At 39.0% G+C, this 20,983-nt stretch overlaps 2 protein-coding genes across 3 annotated transcripts in view; one reads left to right on the forward strand and one right to left on the reverse strand.

Moving 5' to 3' along the window:
- Positions 1-4,110: 4,110 nt before the first annotated feature.
- The window catches only part of Ube2e2 (ubiquitin conjugating enzyme E2 E2), a 311,450-nt gene continuing 294,577 nt past the window's right edge, over positions 4,111-20,983 (forward strand). Inside the window, exons 1-2 of one of the 2 annotated variants that reach the window (XM_046467736.2) lie at positions 4,111-4,258; positions 10,409-10,592. In XM_046467736.2, coding sequence (XP_046323692.1) covers positions 10,417-10,592 — 176 coding nt within the window. In that variant the 5' untranslated portion in view covers positions 4,111-4,258; positions 10,409-10,416. Of the gene's footprint in view, positions 4,259-4,312; positions 4,471-10,408; positions 10,593-20,983 lie in introns of those variants that run through there. The other variant, XM_046467737.2, reaches the window with a different exon arrangement.
- Positions 14,302-18,764, reverse strand: LOC124109180 (mitochondrial genome maintenance exonuclease 1-like). Its single transcript, XM_058586558.1, is given in 2 exon segments — positions 14,302-16,077; positions 18,703-18,764. Coding segments are annotated over 2 exon segments (636 nt in total). The 3' UTR covers positions 14,302-15,503.

Here is a 20,983-nt window from a genome sequence, read left to right on the forward strand (position 1 = left end):
CTCAAAGTTCGGAAATAAGAAACATAGGAAAGGAGAAAGTAAGTTCATGATGACAGATTAATGGACCAGAGCAGGAAATAAAAGAGTGGTGGGCTATTTGTCTTGGAGACTAAGTTTGAGTTCTCAGAGGACAGGAACTGAGAAAATCAAATTTAAAAATCTGTGTTGCTAACACTGGCCTTTTGGTGAATGTCCTGAAGTTCGAAGACTCTAGAGCCAAACTTCTGATTTCAAATCCCAGCTCTACTACTCTCTAGCTGTGTGACTGTGCATAAGAACTTAATCCCTCTGTACTTCAGCGCTCTCATCTCTAGAGTTTTCATTTATACAATGGGTTTGATTGAATGAAACCATCCTGTGCTATGTTTGGGACTTTGTACATGTGAAGTGGTTAGAACTTTGCCTGGTACAAATTAAGAACACAGTATGTGCTATTTTTTAATATTTATTTTTTAGTTATGGTGGACACAATAACTTTTTATTTGCTGAGGATCAAACCTAGTGTCTCACGCATGCTAGGCAAGCTTTCTACCTCTGAGCCAAAGCCCCAGCCCCTGTGCTAATTATTATTGAAGAAATTTAAACAATATCTATCATGTCATCAACTGAAAGAAGTCAATTTCATTCACTCAACCAGTATTTATTGAATATATAGCAATGAACCCCTAGGTGCTTATGTGTATATGGGGGTGGGGTGGGGGGAGGTGGGCTGGAGAAAGAAGGAAGGGGAAGAGGCAGGAAACTTAAGGAAAAAGATAAGTAAAAATTATGTCATAATCATGAAAATTATTATCAATAAAAATTATGGATCATGACATGATCAAAAATTATTAATAATCATGAGAAAAACAAAGGAAAGAAGAACAGAGATTTCTGTGGGAGGGGCAGGATGTTCTAGAGATAGGAAATAGTAAAGATCAAAGTCTTGAGGCTGAGGAATGCTTGGTGTGTTCTATAACAGTAAGGCTAGTAGGCTGGAACATGAGGCCAGAGGGATCCTGGTTGCAGGTAGGAGGTATATCATGCAGGCAGATAGCCATTGGAAGAACTTTGGCTGTTGTTTTAGGAGGCAAAATTGTCAGGAGTTTTTGAGAAGAGACATAATCTAATCTATGTTAAACAAACAAACAAACAAACAAAAAATCAACCCACTCATACTCTGTGAGTGTGTGTGTGTGTGTGTGTCTGTCTGTCTGTCTCTGTCTGTGTTAGGGATGGCATGGCAGGTGGATCAGGGGATATAGACAGATCAGATAGGAGACTGTTATTGAGAGATGATGATGGCTTGGACCAGGGCATTAGCAATGGGAGGGTAGTTGGAAGGAGTGGACAATCTAAGGATGTATTTTCAAAAGCAAAGTCAACAGAATTTGCTGATAAATTGGATGTAGATTGTGTAAAAGAGAAGGATCAGGAATTGGGAAGCTCTGTGAAGACAGAGATGTTTCTTTCTCTCTTTTCTTAAATTATTTTAGTTGCAGATGGACACAATATCTTTATTTATTTATTTTTATGTGGTGCTGAGGATCCAACCTAGTGCCTCATACATGCTAGGCAAGCACTCTGCCTCTGAGCTACAACACCAGCCCCAGATGTTTGTCTGTTATTCAAAGTTATACCCCTACGATCTAGACTCAATATAACATTGAGTGTCTGCTACTCAATATTTCTTAAAAGAATGGAAAGGGTGACTGGTTCCTACTATGCTTTTTTGAACTTAGTAAGTAGTAAATATCAGATAAAACATCTGTAGACAAATGAAGTATTGTTGCAACCAGTTTTAGCAATCAAAGCAGTGAAACTTCTTTCAATCATTTCTACAACAATGGAAATTGACACTGCTGCACCCCTGGCCCAGTTGCCAATGACTAAGGATAAAAAAATAATTTTGATTCTTTCTGTAACAGAAGAATACTTAGTTATAAAAAATTCATTATAAACAAACAAACCCCTACAGGATATATACAGAAGAATAGACAGGCATAGTTTATTGGAGAAAAGCATAAGAAATGGGAGCCTTCTGGGGGTGGGGGTAGCTCAGAGATACTGTAAATATGCTAAGCATGGGTAAGGCCCTGGCTTCAATCCCCAGCAACCACTAAAACAAACAAACATTAAATAAACACAAACAAAACACCCCAAAATAAAAATAAAAACAAAAAAAACTCCAATGAGTTGCAAAACACATGGATTTGATTTCTGTATTCTTGAAACATAATCAGTAAGATGAAAATAGTGGTATACAAAGGTTTCATAAGATGAATTATACACACATTTTAGGCTCTATGAATTGCTTTATTTGGTCATCTTGTAAATATTGAAAATCAAATATGATGCCACTGAGCCACATCCCAGTCCCTTTTATTTTTTATTTTGAGGCAGGGTCTTGATAAGTTACTTAGGGCTTCACTAAGTTGCTGAGCCTGGCTTTCAAGCTCAGGATCCTCCTGCCTCAGCTTCCAGAGTCTCTGGGATTACAGGTGTGCGCCACCGTGCCTGGGAAATATAATGTATTTTACACCAGTTTTTCCTACTAGTTTATTACATTGTCACTACTAATATATTGCAACATGTGACAGTTACACATTAATAGATAATTGACAAGCCAAAGTTATTCTCATTTCTTTTTTATGGGTTCTTTTTAGTTGTACATGACAGTAGAATTCATTTTGATATAAATATACAAGCATAGGATATGCTAATTTCCAATTCTCCAATATATACTTTAGAGTTTAAGGGCAATGGAATCTATTGATATCCTTGAGTGACACATAACAGAGCTCTCATTTTTGCTTGATGGTGATATACATAGGCTAGGTGCCAAAACTTGCTTTTGGCAGTTTTCAGGGATGTTATAATAGTCCTTTCTTGAGGAAGAAATTCAATGAAAGAATTTTCAGTTCGAGATACATTCATGGTTCTTGACTTGGTCATCTTATTGCACTGATTTCTTTAGGCTGCTTGGGTTGCTCTGCACTCTGCTCATTGCCCAATGCTGGGCACCAAGTAGGCTGGTTTTCCTCACCTAATTGTGCATCTGGCTAGGTTGTTCAGGTGACTAGATCTGTCTCTTTCCTTGGGTGTGTGTATGTTTGGGGTGGGGGAGGGTCTGTCTTCTACAGTGTGTGGGCAGGACAACTCTCCCCGCCACCACCCGGGCTCTTAAAGTCTATCCTTGTAAGTTTGGGAGCAGTAACAGCACTCCGTTGGTAGGAGGACCTGGGGAAATTTGGTGGGAGCTGAGTTTGCAAGCATGCAGTTCTTTATAAAAAATAACCACTTTTATGGGAGTTATACGGGGCAAAAATGATTGGGAAACCTAATGTTCCCTCAGGCAATTCCACTACTCCTGGTTGCACACTTTCCAGTGGGGCACGGAGGCAGCTTCCCACTTGCTCAGAGTGCTGCAGCTCTGTGTCCCTACTCCTGTCTCCAGTATTCCAGGGCAAATGGGTATGCAACTTCTAGTTAAGGGCTGGTGAGCACTACGGGTCAGCTTGAGCCAAAAAGGAGAAGGATCTTCCTCTATGGGGTCAGGCTTAAACTGGGAAGTTTTCCTATCTTGAATGCATGTGGGCACCAGGAGTTTGAGTTACAGCGTCTACAGGGTCTGTCACTGCAGCTACTTTGCGAAGCCTCTGAGTCAAAGGACTGGATAAAAGGCCTCGCTGGGTACTCCACCCGTCGCTCCCGGCACCTTCTTTGGGGCAATCCCCCACCCCCCTAGCCGGCGTTTCCCTTTAACGCGCGTGCCCGTCAAGGTCCCGCGTCTCCTCCCCTCAAACCACCCGGTCAGCCTCGGTTTCCCCGACTTCTCCGTCCCTGACTTTCCTTTCTGGTGGGACGGCCCTAGCCCACGCCCACACTACCAGACCGGTGCGCGGGACTCAGCTGTCACTTTACTTTTTTCCGCGCTGCCACCCCGCCCCCTCGCTTGGCCCGCGAGACAGCCCGCCTGTGCGCGCTCCCGCCCCCGCCCCCTCGCGGCCGCGCGCCGGCGGAGGAGGGGCGAAGGGGGGAGGGGGAGCGCGCGGCGCCGCACGGCCGACGTGGGGCTCGCGCTCTCGCGGTCTCTCCCGGGCGGGCGGGCGGGAGCGCGCACTCGAGGGCGCGCGCGCGGACGGGCGGGCGGCGGCGGCGGCTCCGGAGGTGGTGGATTCACTTTCCAGGACTCAGGGGCGGCCACAGCGGCAACCGTGGGCAGCAGCCTCGGGGGCCGGAGCTGGAACGGCCGGAGGTGGCGGCGGTGGCGCTGAGGGTGAGTCCGGGCGGGCACGAGCGCGGCGGGGACAGGCGTGGCCGGGCGGTCTGGTGCGTGGTGCGTGGGTCCGGCTTTCGGTGACTAGACGGTCTGTGAGGGACATCCCGTCCCCGGGCCTCCCCAGTCCTCCGCCCCCCTCGCACCTGGGCAGCCCTCCGTCCTCTGGCTTCGTCTCGAGTCCGCGACCTGCGCGGACACCCTTTCCTCAGGTATTCTCCCGGGCCGCGCCGGTGCCCCCGCCTCGGGCGTCCTCTCTCTCGCGGGCGTCCTCCCCACTTTCCCAACCTCCTCTCTACACCTCAGGTCTCTGCTCACACGGCTCGCGCCCTAGTTCTCGCCTTCCCCGCTCCCCCCGCGTGCCCCGTTCCCTGCGCCCCCTCCCGAGAGCCTCCTGCCCCCGTTTCTCGCCTTTTCTACCCCTCCCCCTCTTTCCCATCCTCCCCCCCCTTCTGCCTCGTCCCTCCCTGCCCTTCTTCTACCCCCTTCCGTTCTCAGTTCCCCAAGCTTCTTCACCCTCTTAGCCCCTTCCCTCTCCCAGCCGCATCCTGGAACTAAGTCTTTGCAAAAGTACAGGATAAATGTCACGGTGCAAAGTGCCCGGGTTGATCCTTTGCGATTTTCCCTAATTGCATAATTGCTGCACATGGTGTCTCTCTGGGCGAGTGCAGGGTCTGCTTCCACTGTCGCTGCACCCGGTAGCCCGCCCACAGAAGACCTTGTGGGGTGTATTTATGTGTGCCCTGGCGTGGGGTGTGTGTTGTATTGGTCTTTTGTGATGCCTGGTGCTTGTCACAGTTTGGATCAGAAGCCCATTTTTTCTCTGGATTCTTCTCTGCAGCCCCCACTGGCCTGATTTGAAACTGGATTCCCTCTGTTCTCCACCCCCCCCCCCCCCCCTTTCCCTCTCTTCTCTCATAATGTTTTGATCCTTTTGCCCTTTTCCATTACTAATGAAGATAAAGCGTGGCTTCTTGTGCACCCCCCACCCTCCACCCCACGACCAACCAGAAATGTCCAATCCATCTTCCCTAAAGGAAATTAAGGCCGGTTTAGAAAGACATCATCCTGTGCTTGGTAGCTGCTAGACCCATTTACATGTTTTCAAGATTCATCTTTTTGTATTGTATATTCCCTTAGCGTCAACTCAAATATTTTTATTTAAAAGTATAAAAGGAAGTACTGGGACTTATCCTTATATTATCTTGTGGTTCCGAAAGATTTTAAACTCTTCTTAGTTTTAAATTCCTGATTTTTTGAAAAGTATGTTTCTGAATATGTGATTATTGAGTCTGGACCTGCGGAATCTAAATATTTGTCTTTCCTGAGATAGTTTGAATGCTACTTGGTTCTTTGGAGTTTCATATGTGGGCTGATGATGACAACTGAGTGTTTTCATAAAATGTCATGCCCTTTTCTTTCTCCCCTAGGATACAGTATATACTTCACCCCCAAATCCGGTAGTCTGTTATTATTTCCTGAATAAATATATCTTTTTTTTTTTTTTTTTTTTTGCTGTGCTAGGGATTGAACCCAGGCTTTGCACATGATAGGCAATAGGCAAGCACTCTACCAGTGAGCTATAAGCTCAGCCGACCCCCCACCTTATCTTTACAGTTAGGTTAAAAGCTGAATATTGATAAATATTGTGGATAAATGTAAATTATTTTACATTGTATAAAAGTTTAAAAAGGTGAGTAGGAAGACTGGAAGGCACAGATGATAGTATGAAACGTTTTCCTGTTATAAAAGCTCCAATGAACCCTTGGTTTTGCAATTTTATCCTGTGATATGATCATAAGGCTTATTTATATAGTAATGTGGACTTAAGGAATGAATATCGTTGCTTTTATGTTATCAGTAATTATTATAGCCAAATCATTTCATTTTTATGAAACATGAATTTCATTTATTCTGTGTTGCTAATGTAATTACAGCATAGAGTACCAGGCTAATACAAGCCTGGGTGATTTGTGTTGGAAGAAAGAATAATATTTAAATCTTAAATATTATACTGTTTTAGGAAGATCTATCTTATTATTTTATGTTTAGAAACCAAGTTTTATTTTGAGTATGAAATAAAAGTATTTATTTGTGACTTTGAAACTATCACTGGAGAATATATCTGTGTTTATAACCCAGGAATTTATCTTCTCTATAGATTAGATGATTGGATCAACTTAGCTATTTAGGAATTAATTTTTTTAACTTTTTTGTTTTTAATTGTTGATGGAGCTTTATTTGATTAATTTTACCATTTCTATGTGGTGCTGAGAATCCAACACAGTGCCTCACACATGCTAGGCACGTGCTCTACCACTGAGCCACAACTCCAGTCCCTAGGAATTAATTTCAAAATGTTAATTTAGAAGATAATATTTGATAAGTTTTAATTCAGGAATTTTTATTCGTTTTTGTGTTAGAGAAACAAGACACCAACTTAATACATAAAACTAATTAAAATGATTCATAGCCTGGTATGGTGGCACATGTTTGTAATCCCAGATCCTCCAGAGGTTGAGGCAGGATGGTCAAAAATTTGAGGCCAACTTTGACAATTTAGTGAAACACTGTATTGAAATAAAATTGGAGGAAAGGGCTGGTGATGTTGCTTAGTGGAAGAATGTTTGCCTAGTTAGTGTAAAGCCCTGGATTCAATCCCCAGTACTGGGTCAGGGAAAAAAAAAAATTTATAGACTACTTTTGCTTCAAAAAGATTAATTATGCCTGATTACTACAATAATTTTTCCCTTGCTTTTTCTATAATCAGGCATTAAAAAAAAAAAGCAGAAATTCCCCTTCTTTTTTTTTTTTTTTTTGGTGCTGGGGATTGAACCCAGGGCCATGTGCATACAAGGCAAGCACTCTACCATCTGAGCTATATCCTCATATCCTCTTCCCCCCCTTATTCTATTTGTTTGTTTTTGGATTTGTTTTTGGTGCTAGGGATTAAACCCAGGAGCAATCAACTACTGAGTCACATTCCCAGCCCTTTTTAGTTTTTATTTTGAGAAAGGGTTTCACTAATTTACCTAGGCTGGCCTTGAACTTCTGATCCTCCTGCTTGAGCCTCCTCCTGGTGAGCCTTAGTCTCTGGGATTGTAGGTGTGTGCCACCATGCCAGGTTACTCTGATAGTTTGATAGTTTAAGGTATGAAAACTTCATTTCTAAAAGTTTTTATAGTGTTTTTCAGTGACTTCAGATGAATTTATCATTTGTTAGGTTAAGAATTGTATGAAATAGCCAGATGCAGTGGTGCATGCCTGCAATCCCAGCAGCTCTGAAGTCTGAGGCAGGCAGATCACAAATTCAAAACCAGCCTTAAACAATTTAATGAGACCCTATCTCCAAATAAAAAAATACAAAGGGCTGGGGATGTGGTTCAGTGGGAAGTGCCCCTGAGTTCAATCCCTAGTACCAAAAAACAAAGAAAAAAAGGTATGTATGAGATAAAAAATGGAAGTACTTTTTAAAAATTGTGAAACTTTAGAAATCATGCCTCTGTTTGAGCATGCTTAATAATTATGTGGGCTTTTTTGTGTGTGTGCTGGGGAAGGAACCCAGTTCCATATGCATGTTAGGCCAGTGCTTTATCACTGAGCTACATCCCCAACCCTTTAACTTAATAACTCCCTAGAGAGCCTAGTTTTTACTTTAATTTTTTTCTGATTTTTTGGAGTAATTTCTGAAATTTTGATTTTAGATTATGGGCATTACATCATTGAGTAATTTTTGATGTAATTATATAATCATGACATTAAATAGTATGTAAATGCACATAAGAATATTGAGAAGAATGTAGCTTTATAACATATGACATCTAAGCATAGTTTATTAAATTGTAGTTTTTTAAACTAAAGCTTCAGCTTCAGCATAAGAGAACTTTTGGATTTTCATGTATTTGTCATATAATGGATTACCTCTGGTTTAAAATGTATGAAATGATTTTTCATGTCACATTTCTTAAAATACTGTTGGCAGCATTTTTCTAGATCTGAATACCATTCTGTAAGAACTGTTCTCTTTCTCACTCCCATGCGCATCTGCTTTAACATGCTATTGTGTACATACTTATAAGGTTTTGAGTTTTTGGGGTGTGTGTGTGTGTGTATGTGTGTGTGTAAGAGAGAGAAATACATACACACATATATCTCCCTACCCCCTCACTGAGGATTGAGTCCAGGGCCTCAAGCATGATAGGCAAGTGTTCAACCACTGAGTTACATCCTCATCCCTAAACTTTTGATATATTTTAACTGAGAGAAATAAACTGAAAAAAACAAAGAACCAATCTTAAGTCTAAAAATGATAATTTAAAGTGAAATAAAAATGAAAAGAAGGACAAGAAATATATTTGGACTTTTAGAGCTAGACATGAAACATACTGATATAAAATTTCAGTATTCTATTAAGTGACTTTAGTGCTCATAAAAGATGTCATAGCTATGGAGACTGATGCTCTCCATTTACAGAACAGGTAGAAAAGTAGATTTCCTGTCAGTGTGTTTCAGATCTGTTTGGGCAGACCTTTTTTTGTTTGACATAGGGGAAGGGAGCTGTAAGGGTTGAAGGTGGTGGTGGTGGTGGTGGTGGTGATTGTGTGTGTGTGGTGTGTGTGGTGTCTCTGTAAAGGCATTTGATATTTTCTGTTGACTTTTAACCTCTCTTTGCTTCCTGGTTTTTCCAATCTTTTGCAGTCCTTTTTAGTTTGTCTTACTATAAAAATTACAATCCATGAAAGGTCTCTATTATAAAATCTCCTTGGTTTTGAGCAAGCTGCAAGTTAAATATTTGATGATGAATGTTCATCAGTGTCAACTAGCTGTCCATTTGGATTAGGTATAGTAATAAACTGTGCTTTATTTGAGGTTATCTTTCTTTTACCCACTCTTATTCTTGATCATGTCAGGAACGGTTTTATTTCAAGTCTTAATTTGAATAAGAGTAATCAGAAGTATCTTTTTCAAAAGGAATTTGTTGACTATATTTTTGAGGGAATGTTTTGTGAAAAAACAAAAAATTCTTCAGTGTCTCAATACAATTCTTAGCCCTTATGAAACAGTTGACTAGTATTTGGCTGGATGAGTGTTGATACCATCATATGTTTCAGTATTTATTTAGAATCATGCAAGCCTCTGTGTTCTATTAACACAGAGATTACTTAACAATTTACTAGTTTAGAGAATTTTAACTTTAGCTCAACCCTGAGGATGTAGTGATTTGATACGGATGTGCAAGTGTCCTCCCCATTTCTCTGTTCCTGTGGCTATTTATACTAATTGCTGTTATGGCACTTAGCAAGTTGGTTTACTTACTAGTTCATATTTCTTATAAGTGGGTACAAAGGTTTAGCACAGTGCCTGGAAGAGATTAGGCCCTCAACCCTTCCCCTCTTCTTTTTCCTTTTAACATCTCAATTGATAAATAATTCACATACTGTCAGATACACCCCACCATTTTTTTTTTTGTGTGTGTGTGTGTGTGCTGGGAATTGGAACCCTGGGCCTTTTGCATGCTAAACATGCTCTCTACTGAGTTACACCTCCAGCTCCAAATTCACCCTTTTAAAATGTATAACTGTTTGGTTTTTAGAATATTTATAGAGTTGTGCACTATCACCATTAAGAACATTTTTATCATCCCCAAAGGAAACTTCATAGCCATTATCAGTGGTTCTCCTTTCTTTTCTCATTCCTAGTGTCTTTGTATGTCTCTATGGATTTACCTATTCTGGACATTTCATATAAATGGAATTGTACAGTTTGTGGTCCTTTGTGACTAGCTTCTTTCACTTGGTATAGTGATTCAGGATTCATCCTTGTAGCATATAGATGCTATACTTAATTCCTTTTTATGGCTGAGTAATATTCTATTAGGTAGACATACCACTTTTTGACTATCCATTCGTAATTAGTGTACATTTGAATTACTTCTTGGTGTCTATTGTGAGTAATATTGCTATGAATATTTTTGTGTAAATTTTGCATGAATGGATGAAGGAAAAGTTTTGGCAACTCCCAGAGCTGTTTTGTAAACCATTTCTATTTTATAAAACTACTGAGTTTTACTTGTTCTGTTTTTGGACTCACTTTCTCTCCATTCTGGAGGTACCCACAGCTGATTAAATGATTTTTGATTCTTGAATCTAGAATCTAAAATGTCCACGGAGGCACAGAGAGTTGATGACAGTCCAAGCACTAGTGGAGGAAGTTCTGATGGAGACCAACGTGAAAGTGTTCAGCAAGAACCAGAAAGAGAGCAAGTTCAGCCCAAGAAAAAGGAGGGAAAAATATCCAGCAAAACAGCTGCTAAATTGTCAACTAGTGCGAAAAGGTACCTGAATTTTTTTTAACTGTTTTAATTTTTGGTATCAATTTATAAAGTCTGTTTTTGAAAAATGCATTTCATTCCCTCCGGGTTGTGGGCCATGAAACTCATGGATTTTTCTTTTGCATTCGAGATTATATTTTTTACATGGTTTCAGTTGTGGACAAATTTTTAAAGTTTGTTAAACAGCAAACAGCATGACATTTATAAAATACATATTCATAGTGTGTTTATGTGTACTTATATCTTGTTAGGTCATGTGTGTAAAATATGATGGTTTAATTTGTAACCAAAAAATACTGGTTTTTTTTTTTTTTTTTTAAATTTTCCTGTTCAGTAATACAGAATAAAGATTGAGAATCTATTGAGCTGGGTACGGTGGTGTTTACCTTAATCCCAGCAGCTCAGGAAGCTGAAATAGGAGGATCTCAAGTTCAAGGCCAGCCTCAGCAATTTAGCCAGGCCCTAAACAATTTAGTGAGACCTTATCTCAAAGTAAAAAAGTAAAATAAAGTCTGGGAATGTGTTTTCTACTATACTTTGTTGGTAAAATCAGAAATGTGTGAATTGAACAACAAATTCTTGGTTTCATTACATTAGTCAGTGAGTCAGTCTTGATACAGATTTTCTTTTCCCCTAGAGAATAGATTTGGAAAGTAAAGTATTTGAATGATCTCTATTGTCACTTTAATCTTTTATGATGATTGGCATGTTGTTGGACTTAGGGGAATCTGCTTTGATACTGTTAGAATATAGAGCCTCTTGGAAAACAATTTGAAAGTTAAATTTAGTAGAGTCTTACCTGATTTTGTAATTTTGTGTTTTTACTTTGTTTTAATACGTTTTTCATAGCATATAGGGAGTGTGAATAAAAGTAGTATATAGATGTTAATTTAGCTTTCCATAACATGTAACTTTTAGGTCTATTAATGTCTGAATATTGAATAATAGTTTTATTTGATATTGTATAATGGAGATTAGGGAAAACTTCTTTTCCAAAGATCAAAGACCTTGTTTCCTTTGGTTTAGTCAATCTACAGGGTTGGGAAGAATCTTTTCAGGTCCCCCTTGTGAGAGATGGAGTGATCGTGAGTAGTCAGCAAATCTATTCCGAAGGACTAAAGTAATTCAGTTTCTTCTTCCCAGGGCTGTGTTGTTGATCCCTGACCTGTTGAAGGAATTATGTGAAAGTCAGATAGCCTGAACATTAAGCCTTTAAACCTCCATACTGGAACATGATAGGGTGGGAAAGGGTTCAGTTTGTTTTTACTATTACAACACAAGTCCAGGGGAATTCAGCTGTCTGATTCTTCTACTGCCTGGTCACAATGCAAAATGATCTACTATTAGGAAATGAGGGGTCAGAGGCTAGAGTGGATAAGAAAGGTGAGCAAAGGAGAACAATATGACTTGGGTGAAAGAAAGGAGGATATTCAAATAGAGATTGTACAGCTTCATGTAGTTGAGGACACCGTATGCAGTCCTCAGCTTCTGATGCAGGTTTTCACAAGCTTCTTCAGTTTTTCAGAAAAGGGGAAGAGTGAGCAGGCCAGGTTTGTGGGGAGTAAAGTCCTGATGGGCCTGTGCTTTGCTCTCCTGTGACTGCTTATTAACAAAGATCTCTCTTTTCTCTAACTGGAAGCATTACTACAAATACCTTAGTCATTTTTTGGGGGGTGATGTATCAAAGACCAAATTCTGCTTACAAATGAGGGTGTATTGTTTAATGTGTGAATGCATTTTTTAAATACATGGGTCATCTTTTATTTCATTTTAGTATATTCAAAATGCAGGTTATATATTCAAACCCAGTGATAGATTTCATGAGGTAAATATGTATAGAGAAGATATTTTCTTCTTTAAATAGGGGATTAAAAACCTATTTTAGAGATAGTGTGTATGAAGAGTCCAGAATAGTACTCAATTGGTACTCAGTAGCAAACAGTGTGTTACATTTGTGAAAGTAAGAAGTATCTTACAAGTTGCTTCTTGGCTGAAAAAATCCCTCCACTGACAGATTCATTCTTGTGAACCTGTGATTTTCAAGTTCTGGTTCATGGTTTTCCTCTGTAAGGTCTTCAGGTAGCTTATATGTGTCAGTATATGAAGTGACTTAGTCTTTAATTCATTTTAAATATAAAAAGACTGCTTTACTGCAAAACTTTTTAGTTAAAAAGCTTAATTATCTTCATTATCTTCCCCTTTGTCAACCTTATTCTAATTCAGTTAATAGTAAAGTTCTGAGAACTTAGAAAAAACTTGAGAATCATGAGGACAGGGGACCCACATCTTTTAAATTCACCATTATATCCATAGTACCTAGCATAATAGATTACAGTATTTATTGCTGGTTGCCTTAGAAGCCTGAGCTTACTATAGGGATTAGATTTTCCATGGTTATTAGGATTTCAGTTAGGATTCAAAGTTGGAGGTAGTTTCAAAATAAAATTTTAATTTATACTTTTTTATTTTTAAAATTTATCTATTTTTGGTACTGGGGATGGAACCCAGGGGCACTTTACCACTGAGCTGCATCCCCCGTCATATACTTTTTTAAATTGATAATTGATTTTTTTTTTTTTTTTTTTTTTTAATATTTATTTTTTAGTATTTGGCGGACACAACATCTTTGTCTGTATGTGGTGCTGAGGATCGAACCCAGGCCGCACGCATGCCAAGCGAGCGCGCTACCGCTTGAGCCACATCCCCAGCCCCGATAATTGATTTTTATTCAAATGAGAATTTTTTCCTAAATAGTGTTCTGTGAGGTAATCAGTAACAGCGAAGAGCTTGAACTCAAAAGACAGGAACTGGGTTTGAACATAAGTCCCGACACTTGCCTCTATCATCTTGGATATATAATTTAATGTCTCTAAGCCTTATTCTCCTCTTTAGTAAAATGAAGATAATAATGGTGCTCTCTTCATAGAACTGTTGTGAGAACTAAATGTGTTAAAGTATTCATTTGGCACATAATAATCAATTATAGACTTTTAATGCTAGTTAAATTCTACAGTGACCTTTTTCAAGTCCATTTTGTACTAACCTTGGCAAATTGAGATATAACCTCAGAAACAATTCTATTGTTAAATTAGAAGTACTCAGATGCTGTAATTAAATACATTTTATTATAACTCAGAAAAAGTGATTTACACACCGGGGCTCAAGTACTGAATGAAATATGCTATAATTATAGAACCAATAATTGTTATAATAAACTTGTTGTAATTGTAGAATTAATGATTTGTTGTAGAAACATGTTTTCTTAAAAAAAATTTATTTTTTGAGATATTACAGAATAGTACTATACACATTTTGAACATTTAAACAATGGTGTAAATTAATTTGTCTTATTTAGAGTTAGAAGGAAAGATTATAGTTACATCTTTGATTCATTTTTGCCCTTCTTTGGCAAGAATTTTTTTCTTAAGAGGTTGGTGTGCTCTTACACAGCCTATTCTCTGTATGTAGCTCAGTGGTACAGTGCCCCTGGGTTCCATCCCCAATACCAAAGATAGATAAATTTTATTTTATTTTATTTTTTATTTTTTCCCCCCCAGGGCAATAACAGGCATTTATTTAACTTTCTCAAACCCAAGAACAACTTATTACTTATCAAACAGAAAAAACTTAATGGATTTTGTTAGTGTTCCCATAGCTACAAAGTTCTTTTTTTTTTTTTTTAATTTTTTTATTGTGGGTTGTTCAAACAAAGTTCTAAATAAAAATTTTATGTACAGCATCAGCTGACTGACACTAGAAGCAGTTACTAAACACCTACAGTGACAATTTCCACATGTCTGGCTACTTCTAGGGGTTATGTGGTATGCCATACTGTCAATGAAATGGTAAGTGTGCTCCATCTTTACAGATAGCAATGCTTACTCCAGGTTAAATAATCACATGTGTATGTAGTTAGTGTTCAATATAAGTTTTTCCCCTTAAATGAAATATATAGAGAACCACAATATGTAAAAGCAAGTTTTAGGAAATTGCATTGGCAGTGGTGACTGGCTAATATATATCCTCATTCTACATACATGCTGGGGAAATTACAGGTTACAGGAATATATGCAGTATGGGGATGGGGGGAGAACATACACAAATACAGAATTGTACAGAACAAGTATAAAGGTCTCTCTCAACCTTTACACCCCTGGGGATATGCCCCTTCTCTCCCTGTGAACCTTGGGGAAATGCTTAGCACATCAAGCCTCAATGCCTTCCAATCTCAATTCAAAGACTGGGCATTGTACCAGAAACACAGAAGTTCTACAAATGTGGTTACCAATCCTAATTGCCCTCTTTTCAGGTAAATAATAAGAGGCAGTGTAGTTCACATGCCATTATCTAGCTCTTTAAATCTTAAATTTTTCTGGCTTTTTAGTAACAACATGTTTTCTTTCTTTTTAAAATATTTTTTTATAGTAGATGGACACAATACCTTTATTTTATTTTTATGTGGTGCTGAGGATTGAACTCAGTGCCTCACATGTGCTAGGCAATCACCCTACCAACTAAGATAGAGCCCCAGCCCAACAACACATTTTCAACAAATTAATATTTCTTCTTGTGTTCAGGCCAACAACACATTTTCAATTAATATTTCTTCTTGTGTTCATATAGGTTTTAAGATTCAGACATATCTCCTCTTTTAGAAGAGTGAATAGCAATCAATCTGTCTAAACAATGAGAAAGTACTTAATATTCCTAAAAGGTATACTATCCTGTTTTCTTTCTTTTCCAGTACTGGGGATTGAACCCAGTGGTGCTCTACCACTGAGTTATACCCCCAGCCCTTATTTTTTATTTGGAAACAAGATTTTACTGTTACCCAAGCTATCCTTGAATTTGTGATTCTCCTGCCTCTGCCTCCCAAACAGACGGGATTACAGATCTACACCACTGTAACCAACTCTAATCTGTTTTTTGAATATGGTGGTTCTTTTTCTTTTCTGCATATTCTTCTAGCCGAAGAAGCCACTTGGTCCAATACTGGGAACAGAGCTCTGCATCCATGAAATGTGGGTGGGCAGGGGATCCATCTTTGTAAGCTACCACAATCAGGCCACACTGAACCTGAAAACTGTAGTTGGCATCATGGTTTATGGCACCCACATATGCCACAACTTATAGAGGGTTGTCATATGTATTTTGGATAAAAGGCTTTGGTTTCTCTGATGTCTTCCAATCAATCACACACAACTTGCCCTGATACTCAGCCACACAGTCCAGTAGACCTACATACTTTAAGGTCTCATGCTGAACAGCGCTTTCAAGAGCCCGCACTCCACTGACATCTTTCAGAATATGTTGGATGCTTTCAATGTAGCCACATTTGAGGAGTTCTTCATCTCTCTCTTTTATGTTCCCCAGGGGTGAAAGTATGCTTTCCAAGGCTTCATGGAACTGTTTCCCTTGTAAAAAGATGTCTTGGACGCCACCATGCTTTGTTAACTCCCAGGGTGCCAACACCTTCTCGGGAATCCTACTTTTTAGATAAATTTTAAATAAATTTTAAACAAATATTACTCTTGTTATATTTGCAAGTATGTAGTTGGACAATGTCTGCAGTGACAAATTTAGATGATTTGATCACATTGACTAGTCAGTCCAATTAAACATTTATTTTGAGATCATTATTGAATTGCTGCTTTTTCATGTGTTGTCATATCTGTAAATGTAAATTTTAAATCAAATTTATCTCAAATTAACTTTGTTCAGAGTAGACATGATGTTATTGGGCTCTCCATATGGTAATGTTCTAGAAATAGCATTTGATTTTTGAACTCTAAAGTTTTGTTAGGTTGAAAGGTTGATTCCAATGTGTTCCAGTGTGAACTTTCAGTGTATAGGCTCATCAAGTTTTATTCCACATGAGCATGAGGTAGGACTGTTCTTAGATTACCTTTTGTGTAATTATTATATTTTCTTCATTCTAAATGTATATATATATATATTTTATTTTTTATTTTTTTAATATTTATTTTTTAGTTTTTGGCAGGCACAACATCTTTGTTTGTATGTGGTACTGAGGATCGAACCCGGGTCGCACGCATGCCAGGCGAGCGCGCTACCGCTTGAGCCACATCCCCAGCCCTCTAAATGTATACTGAAACTTTTTATGAGTTTAAAATCAGGGTACATCTTATAGTTGATATACACAATTATTTAATTGATGGAATGTCTTTTAGAATGACAGGTACATAGTGTATTTCACCATTTAGAATTAAACTCCAGCATTATATGCAATGATAGTGTTTTCTAGAGACTTCTTTGATATTACAGTGTTTTAATTAGTTGTATGTATGATGCAATAAACTGATTTTAGAAGGAAGTTGATTTAGTTAAAATATGAATTCTTAGGTGACTAATGAATATAATCCATAAGAAAATACAGAAAGTCATTTAGGTGTTGTGAAGTTTTGTGTTTTTTTTTGGGGGGAGGGGTAGGGAACAGGGATTGAACTCAGGGGCACTCGACCATTAAGCCACATCCCCAGCCCTATTTTGTATTTTATTTAAAGACAGGTTTCTTAGCACCTCACCATTGCTGAGGCTGTCTTTGAACTCACCATCCTCCTGTCTCAGCATCTCGAGCCACTGAGGATTACAGGGGTGTGCCACCATACCTGGCAAGTTTTGCTTTTTATATTAGAGCATTATAATTATACATAGTAGTTGGGTTTATTTTGACAAAAATGCATGGTTGGAATTTGATTTCAATCCCTCTTCTGCCCACTGCCCCTCACCTCCTTCCTCCATTCTACTTTTTAATTAATTTATTTTTTGATTGGTACTTTTGCCATAGACACAAAAAGTGAAATTTCCTGTGGTATATTCATATATGCATAAAGCATGATTTTGTTGCGAAGGGTGTTTTCTTTTTTGTTACTGAAGTTAGAACCCATAGACGCTTTCCCACTGAGCCACTTCCCCCGCCCTTTTTATTTTGAGACATGGTCTCACTAAGTGGCTTAGTGCTTTGCTGAGTTTCAGAGGTTGGCTTTGAACTTGTGATCCTCCTGTCTCAGCCTCCTGAGTTGCTGGGATTAAATGCACATGTGTGCCACTGCACCTGGCCTGTGAAGGATTTTTCTTTTTTACTTTTTTTTTTTAGAAGAGGAAAAGCTTATGTGATCCTCACGGTTTCAGAAGTCTCATTCCATAGATGGCCTACTTCATTGCTCTGGGTCCAGGGTGAGGCAGAACTTTATGGTGGAAGAGTGTGTTGGAGGAAAGTGTCTCAGGACATGGCCACCAGGAAGCAGAAAGAGAGAGCTCCCCTTACCATGAACAAAATATAGTAAATCCTAATGGCCTTTTCCCAGTGACCCACCTCCTCCAGCCAAACCCTACTAATTATAGTAACCACCGAATTAATCCCTGTGAGAGGATTAATGTATTGATTAGGTTAATAAGACTGATAATAATCATTTCACATCCTAACTTTCTTGCATTATCTCACACATGAGCTTTTAGGGGACAACTCATCTAAACCATAACATTCTGCTCCTGGCTCCCCAAACTCATGCCCATCTCAAAATGCAAAATACATTTAGCCCACTTCCAAGAGTCCCCATAGTCTTAACAGTTCTAGGATTTCCCAAAAGCCCAAGTCCAAGGTCTTCTCTGAGATTCAAGACAATGTGAGCCCCTGGAAAAATCAAAAGCAAATTGCATATATCCAACATATAAAGGCACAGAGTAAACTTTGGAGTCCCTACAGGAGAAATAGAAGGGGTGGGACAAAAGCAAGACTGAAATCAAGCTGGGCAAACAAGTTCTATAGCTCCATGTCCTACATCTGGGGCACATGGTATCTTGCTGTTCTTTCCAAAGGGCTTGTGTGGCTCCACCCCTATGACTTTGTTGGTTGTAGCCCATAGGGCTCTCTTGGCTTGTTTGTGCTCATTTTCTACAGCTTTCCTGAGAAGACATTCCACAGTACTGGCATTTCTTAATCTTGGGAATCTCCAGTGCTGCTTTGGCTTTCTTGTTCACATCTCCACACATTGCCCTCTCCAGGGCCAAAGGACTCTGACTCTGCTGCACTTTGCCTGGCCTTCCAGGCCTTCCTTTGAAATCTCAATGGAAGCCTCCATGACCCCCTAACTTCAGCATCCTGCACTCCTGCGGAACCAGCACCACGTGGTTGATGCCAGTGTCTGCCACCATCGTCTGTCACCATTTTTAGCAGTTGCCAAGCCTCCAGATACCACAGCTGCCACAGCCTCTGTGTGCCTAGATGGTTGAGTACAATGCAACAACTTCTTTGGCCCTCCTGTGCAAGGAGTGTGCCACACTGATCTCTTCTCAAGACAGTTTTTACTTTTCCATCATTGAGTCTGAGATAAATGTGGTCTTACTACTTGTGGAGATGCCCTTGAGTCTTCTTTTCTATTGTCTATGGGTAAAGGTTTTAGCATTTCTTTAGTGGCTATAAATGTCTTTAACAAATATGCCTTCCTTAGCCCCAGTTGTACTCAGTTCTGGCCAAATTTTTAAATTTTTCAAATCTTTCTGCTTTGATTTCTGCTCTTGATTATTGTAATAAACTTGAACGAAACCTACCATTTATATTCATGCTGCTGTCTGAATGCTATGCTGCCTATATTAAGAAGTCCATTACCTTTATATTCAGCCTCATAGAAAGTCTTAGGACATGGGTAAAATGTAGACAACTTTTTAGCCAAAACATAACAAGAATGGATGGGGTCTAGTCCAATTTCGAATAAAATCCTCCTTTTCCCCTAAGACCTCATTAGCTCAGTCTTTACTGTCCCTGGTCTTGTTGACATTCTGGTCTTTTCAACTTTAACCAGAACACCCACAAAGTTCTAAATCTCTAAACTTGAATCTCTAAACTTTCAAAATTCTTCCCATAGATTTTAGAAAGCTCAAAAAGCTTCTCAACTAAATGGTCAGGGTATTCACAGCAATGACCCTACTTCTTTGATACCAATTTTTGTTTTAGTCAGCTTTTTTGCTAACAAAAAATCTGACAAGAACAATTTTAGAGGAGGGAAAGTTTATTTGGGTCTCACAGTTTCAGAGGTCTCAATCCATAAATGACCAGCTCCATTGCTCTGGCCCTGAGATGAGGCAGAACATATGATGGAAGACTGTGGTGGAGGAAAATGGCTCAGGATATGGCCACCAGGAAGCAGAGAGAGACATTATAAAGGGTTTAAAATAAAACAAATCAACACCTGCTAAAATACCACTTTTGTAGCCAGGTTTAGTAGCACATGCCTGTAATCCTTGCAACTGTGGAGGCTGAGGCAGGAGACTCACAAGTTCAAGGCCAGCCTCAGCAATTTAGTGAAATCTGTTTCAAAATAAAAAGTAAACAGGGCTGGACATATAGCTTTGTGGTAGAGCACTCCTGGGTTCATTCCCTTATAACCCCCCCCCCCCCCCCGGCCGAAAAATCACTTTTGTAATTTCTATTTCCATATACTCATGTTTTACTTCACCCTGAATGAATTGCTGAATTTTCTTTAATCCAGGGTTTGTGTGTGTATTGTACATATGCACTGCTTCATGTTTCAGAACTATTAATTCAATATCTTGATTTTAAAATGAGTGTTTCGTATCTTCTCCATTCTGTATAATTTTGGCACCATGTTCAGTTAAATCTGAATGAATTATGTTATGAATATCCCCTTTCTTTTAGCAAATGGTAATCCCACACAGTATTCTTATTATACTCTTATCATTTGTTCTTATAACAGTTAAAAGTATTAGGTGCAGTCATATAAGCTGGAATTTTGTACTTTACTCCTAACTTGGTTCAGTAACTATATGTAGATGTTAACTTCTGTAAAATAGTAACTTATAGTCGTACCATAATTGCCTAGTGGAAATTGAAAATATTGACAGTTGTACACTTGATGTATGTCTAATTTTGTCTTAAAAGTTCTGCTAAGCTGGGCATGGTGGTGCATGCCTGTAATCCCAGTGGCTCAGGAGGTTGAAGCAGGAGGATCGTGATTTCAAAGCCAGCCTCAGCTACAGCGAGGTGCTATGCAACTCAGTGAGACCCTGTCTCTAAATAAAATACAAAATAGAGCTGGGTATGTGATTCATAGGTCGAGTGCCACTGAGTTCAATTCCCGATACCAAAAAAAAAAAAAAAGTTCTGCTGAGAGAGGAGTCTTTTTGTTTGACTTAAAAGATAATTGCCTCAGTCTTTCAGTTTACCTTTTTAAAATACATAATCTTAGTTTCCTTATTTTTTTAAAATGAGCACTGATAAAACAGTGGTAATTAGATAATTTTGTGAAATTTATTTTATTTACTTTTAATGATCTCAGATCATCATGTAAAAGGTATACTAAGTCAGGTATGGTGGTTCACTCCTAAAATCCCAGGAACTAGGAAGCCTGAGACAG

Source organism: Marmota monax, unplaced genomic scaffold, assembly GCF_021218885.2.
Source record: "Marmota monax isolate L192 unplaced genomic scaffold, Marmota_monax_Labrador192_F-V1.1 WCK01_AAM20220418_F8-fsc00152, whole genome shotgun sequence".
Lineage (NCBI taxonomy): Eukaryota > Metazoa > Chordata > Mammalia > Rodentia > Sciuridae > Marmota > Marmota monax.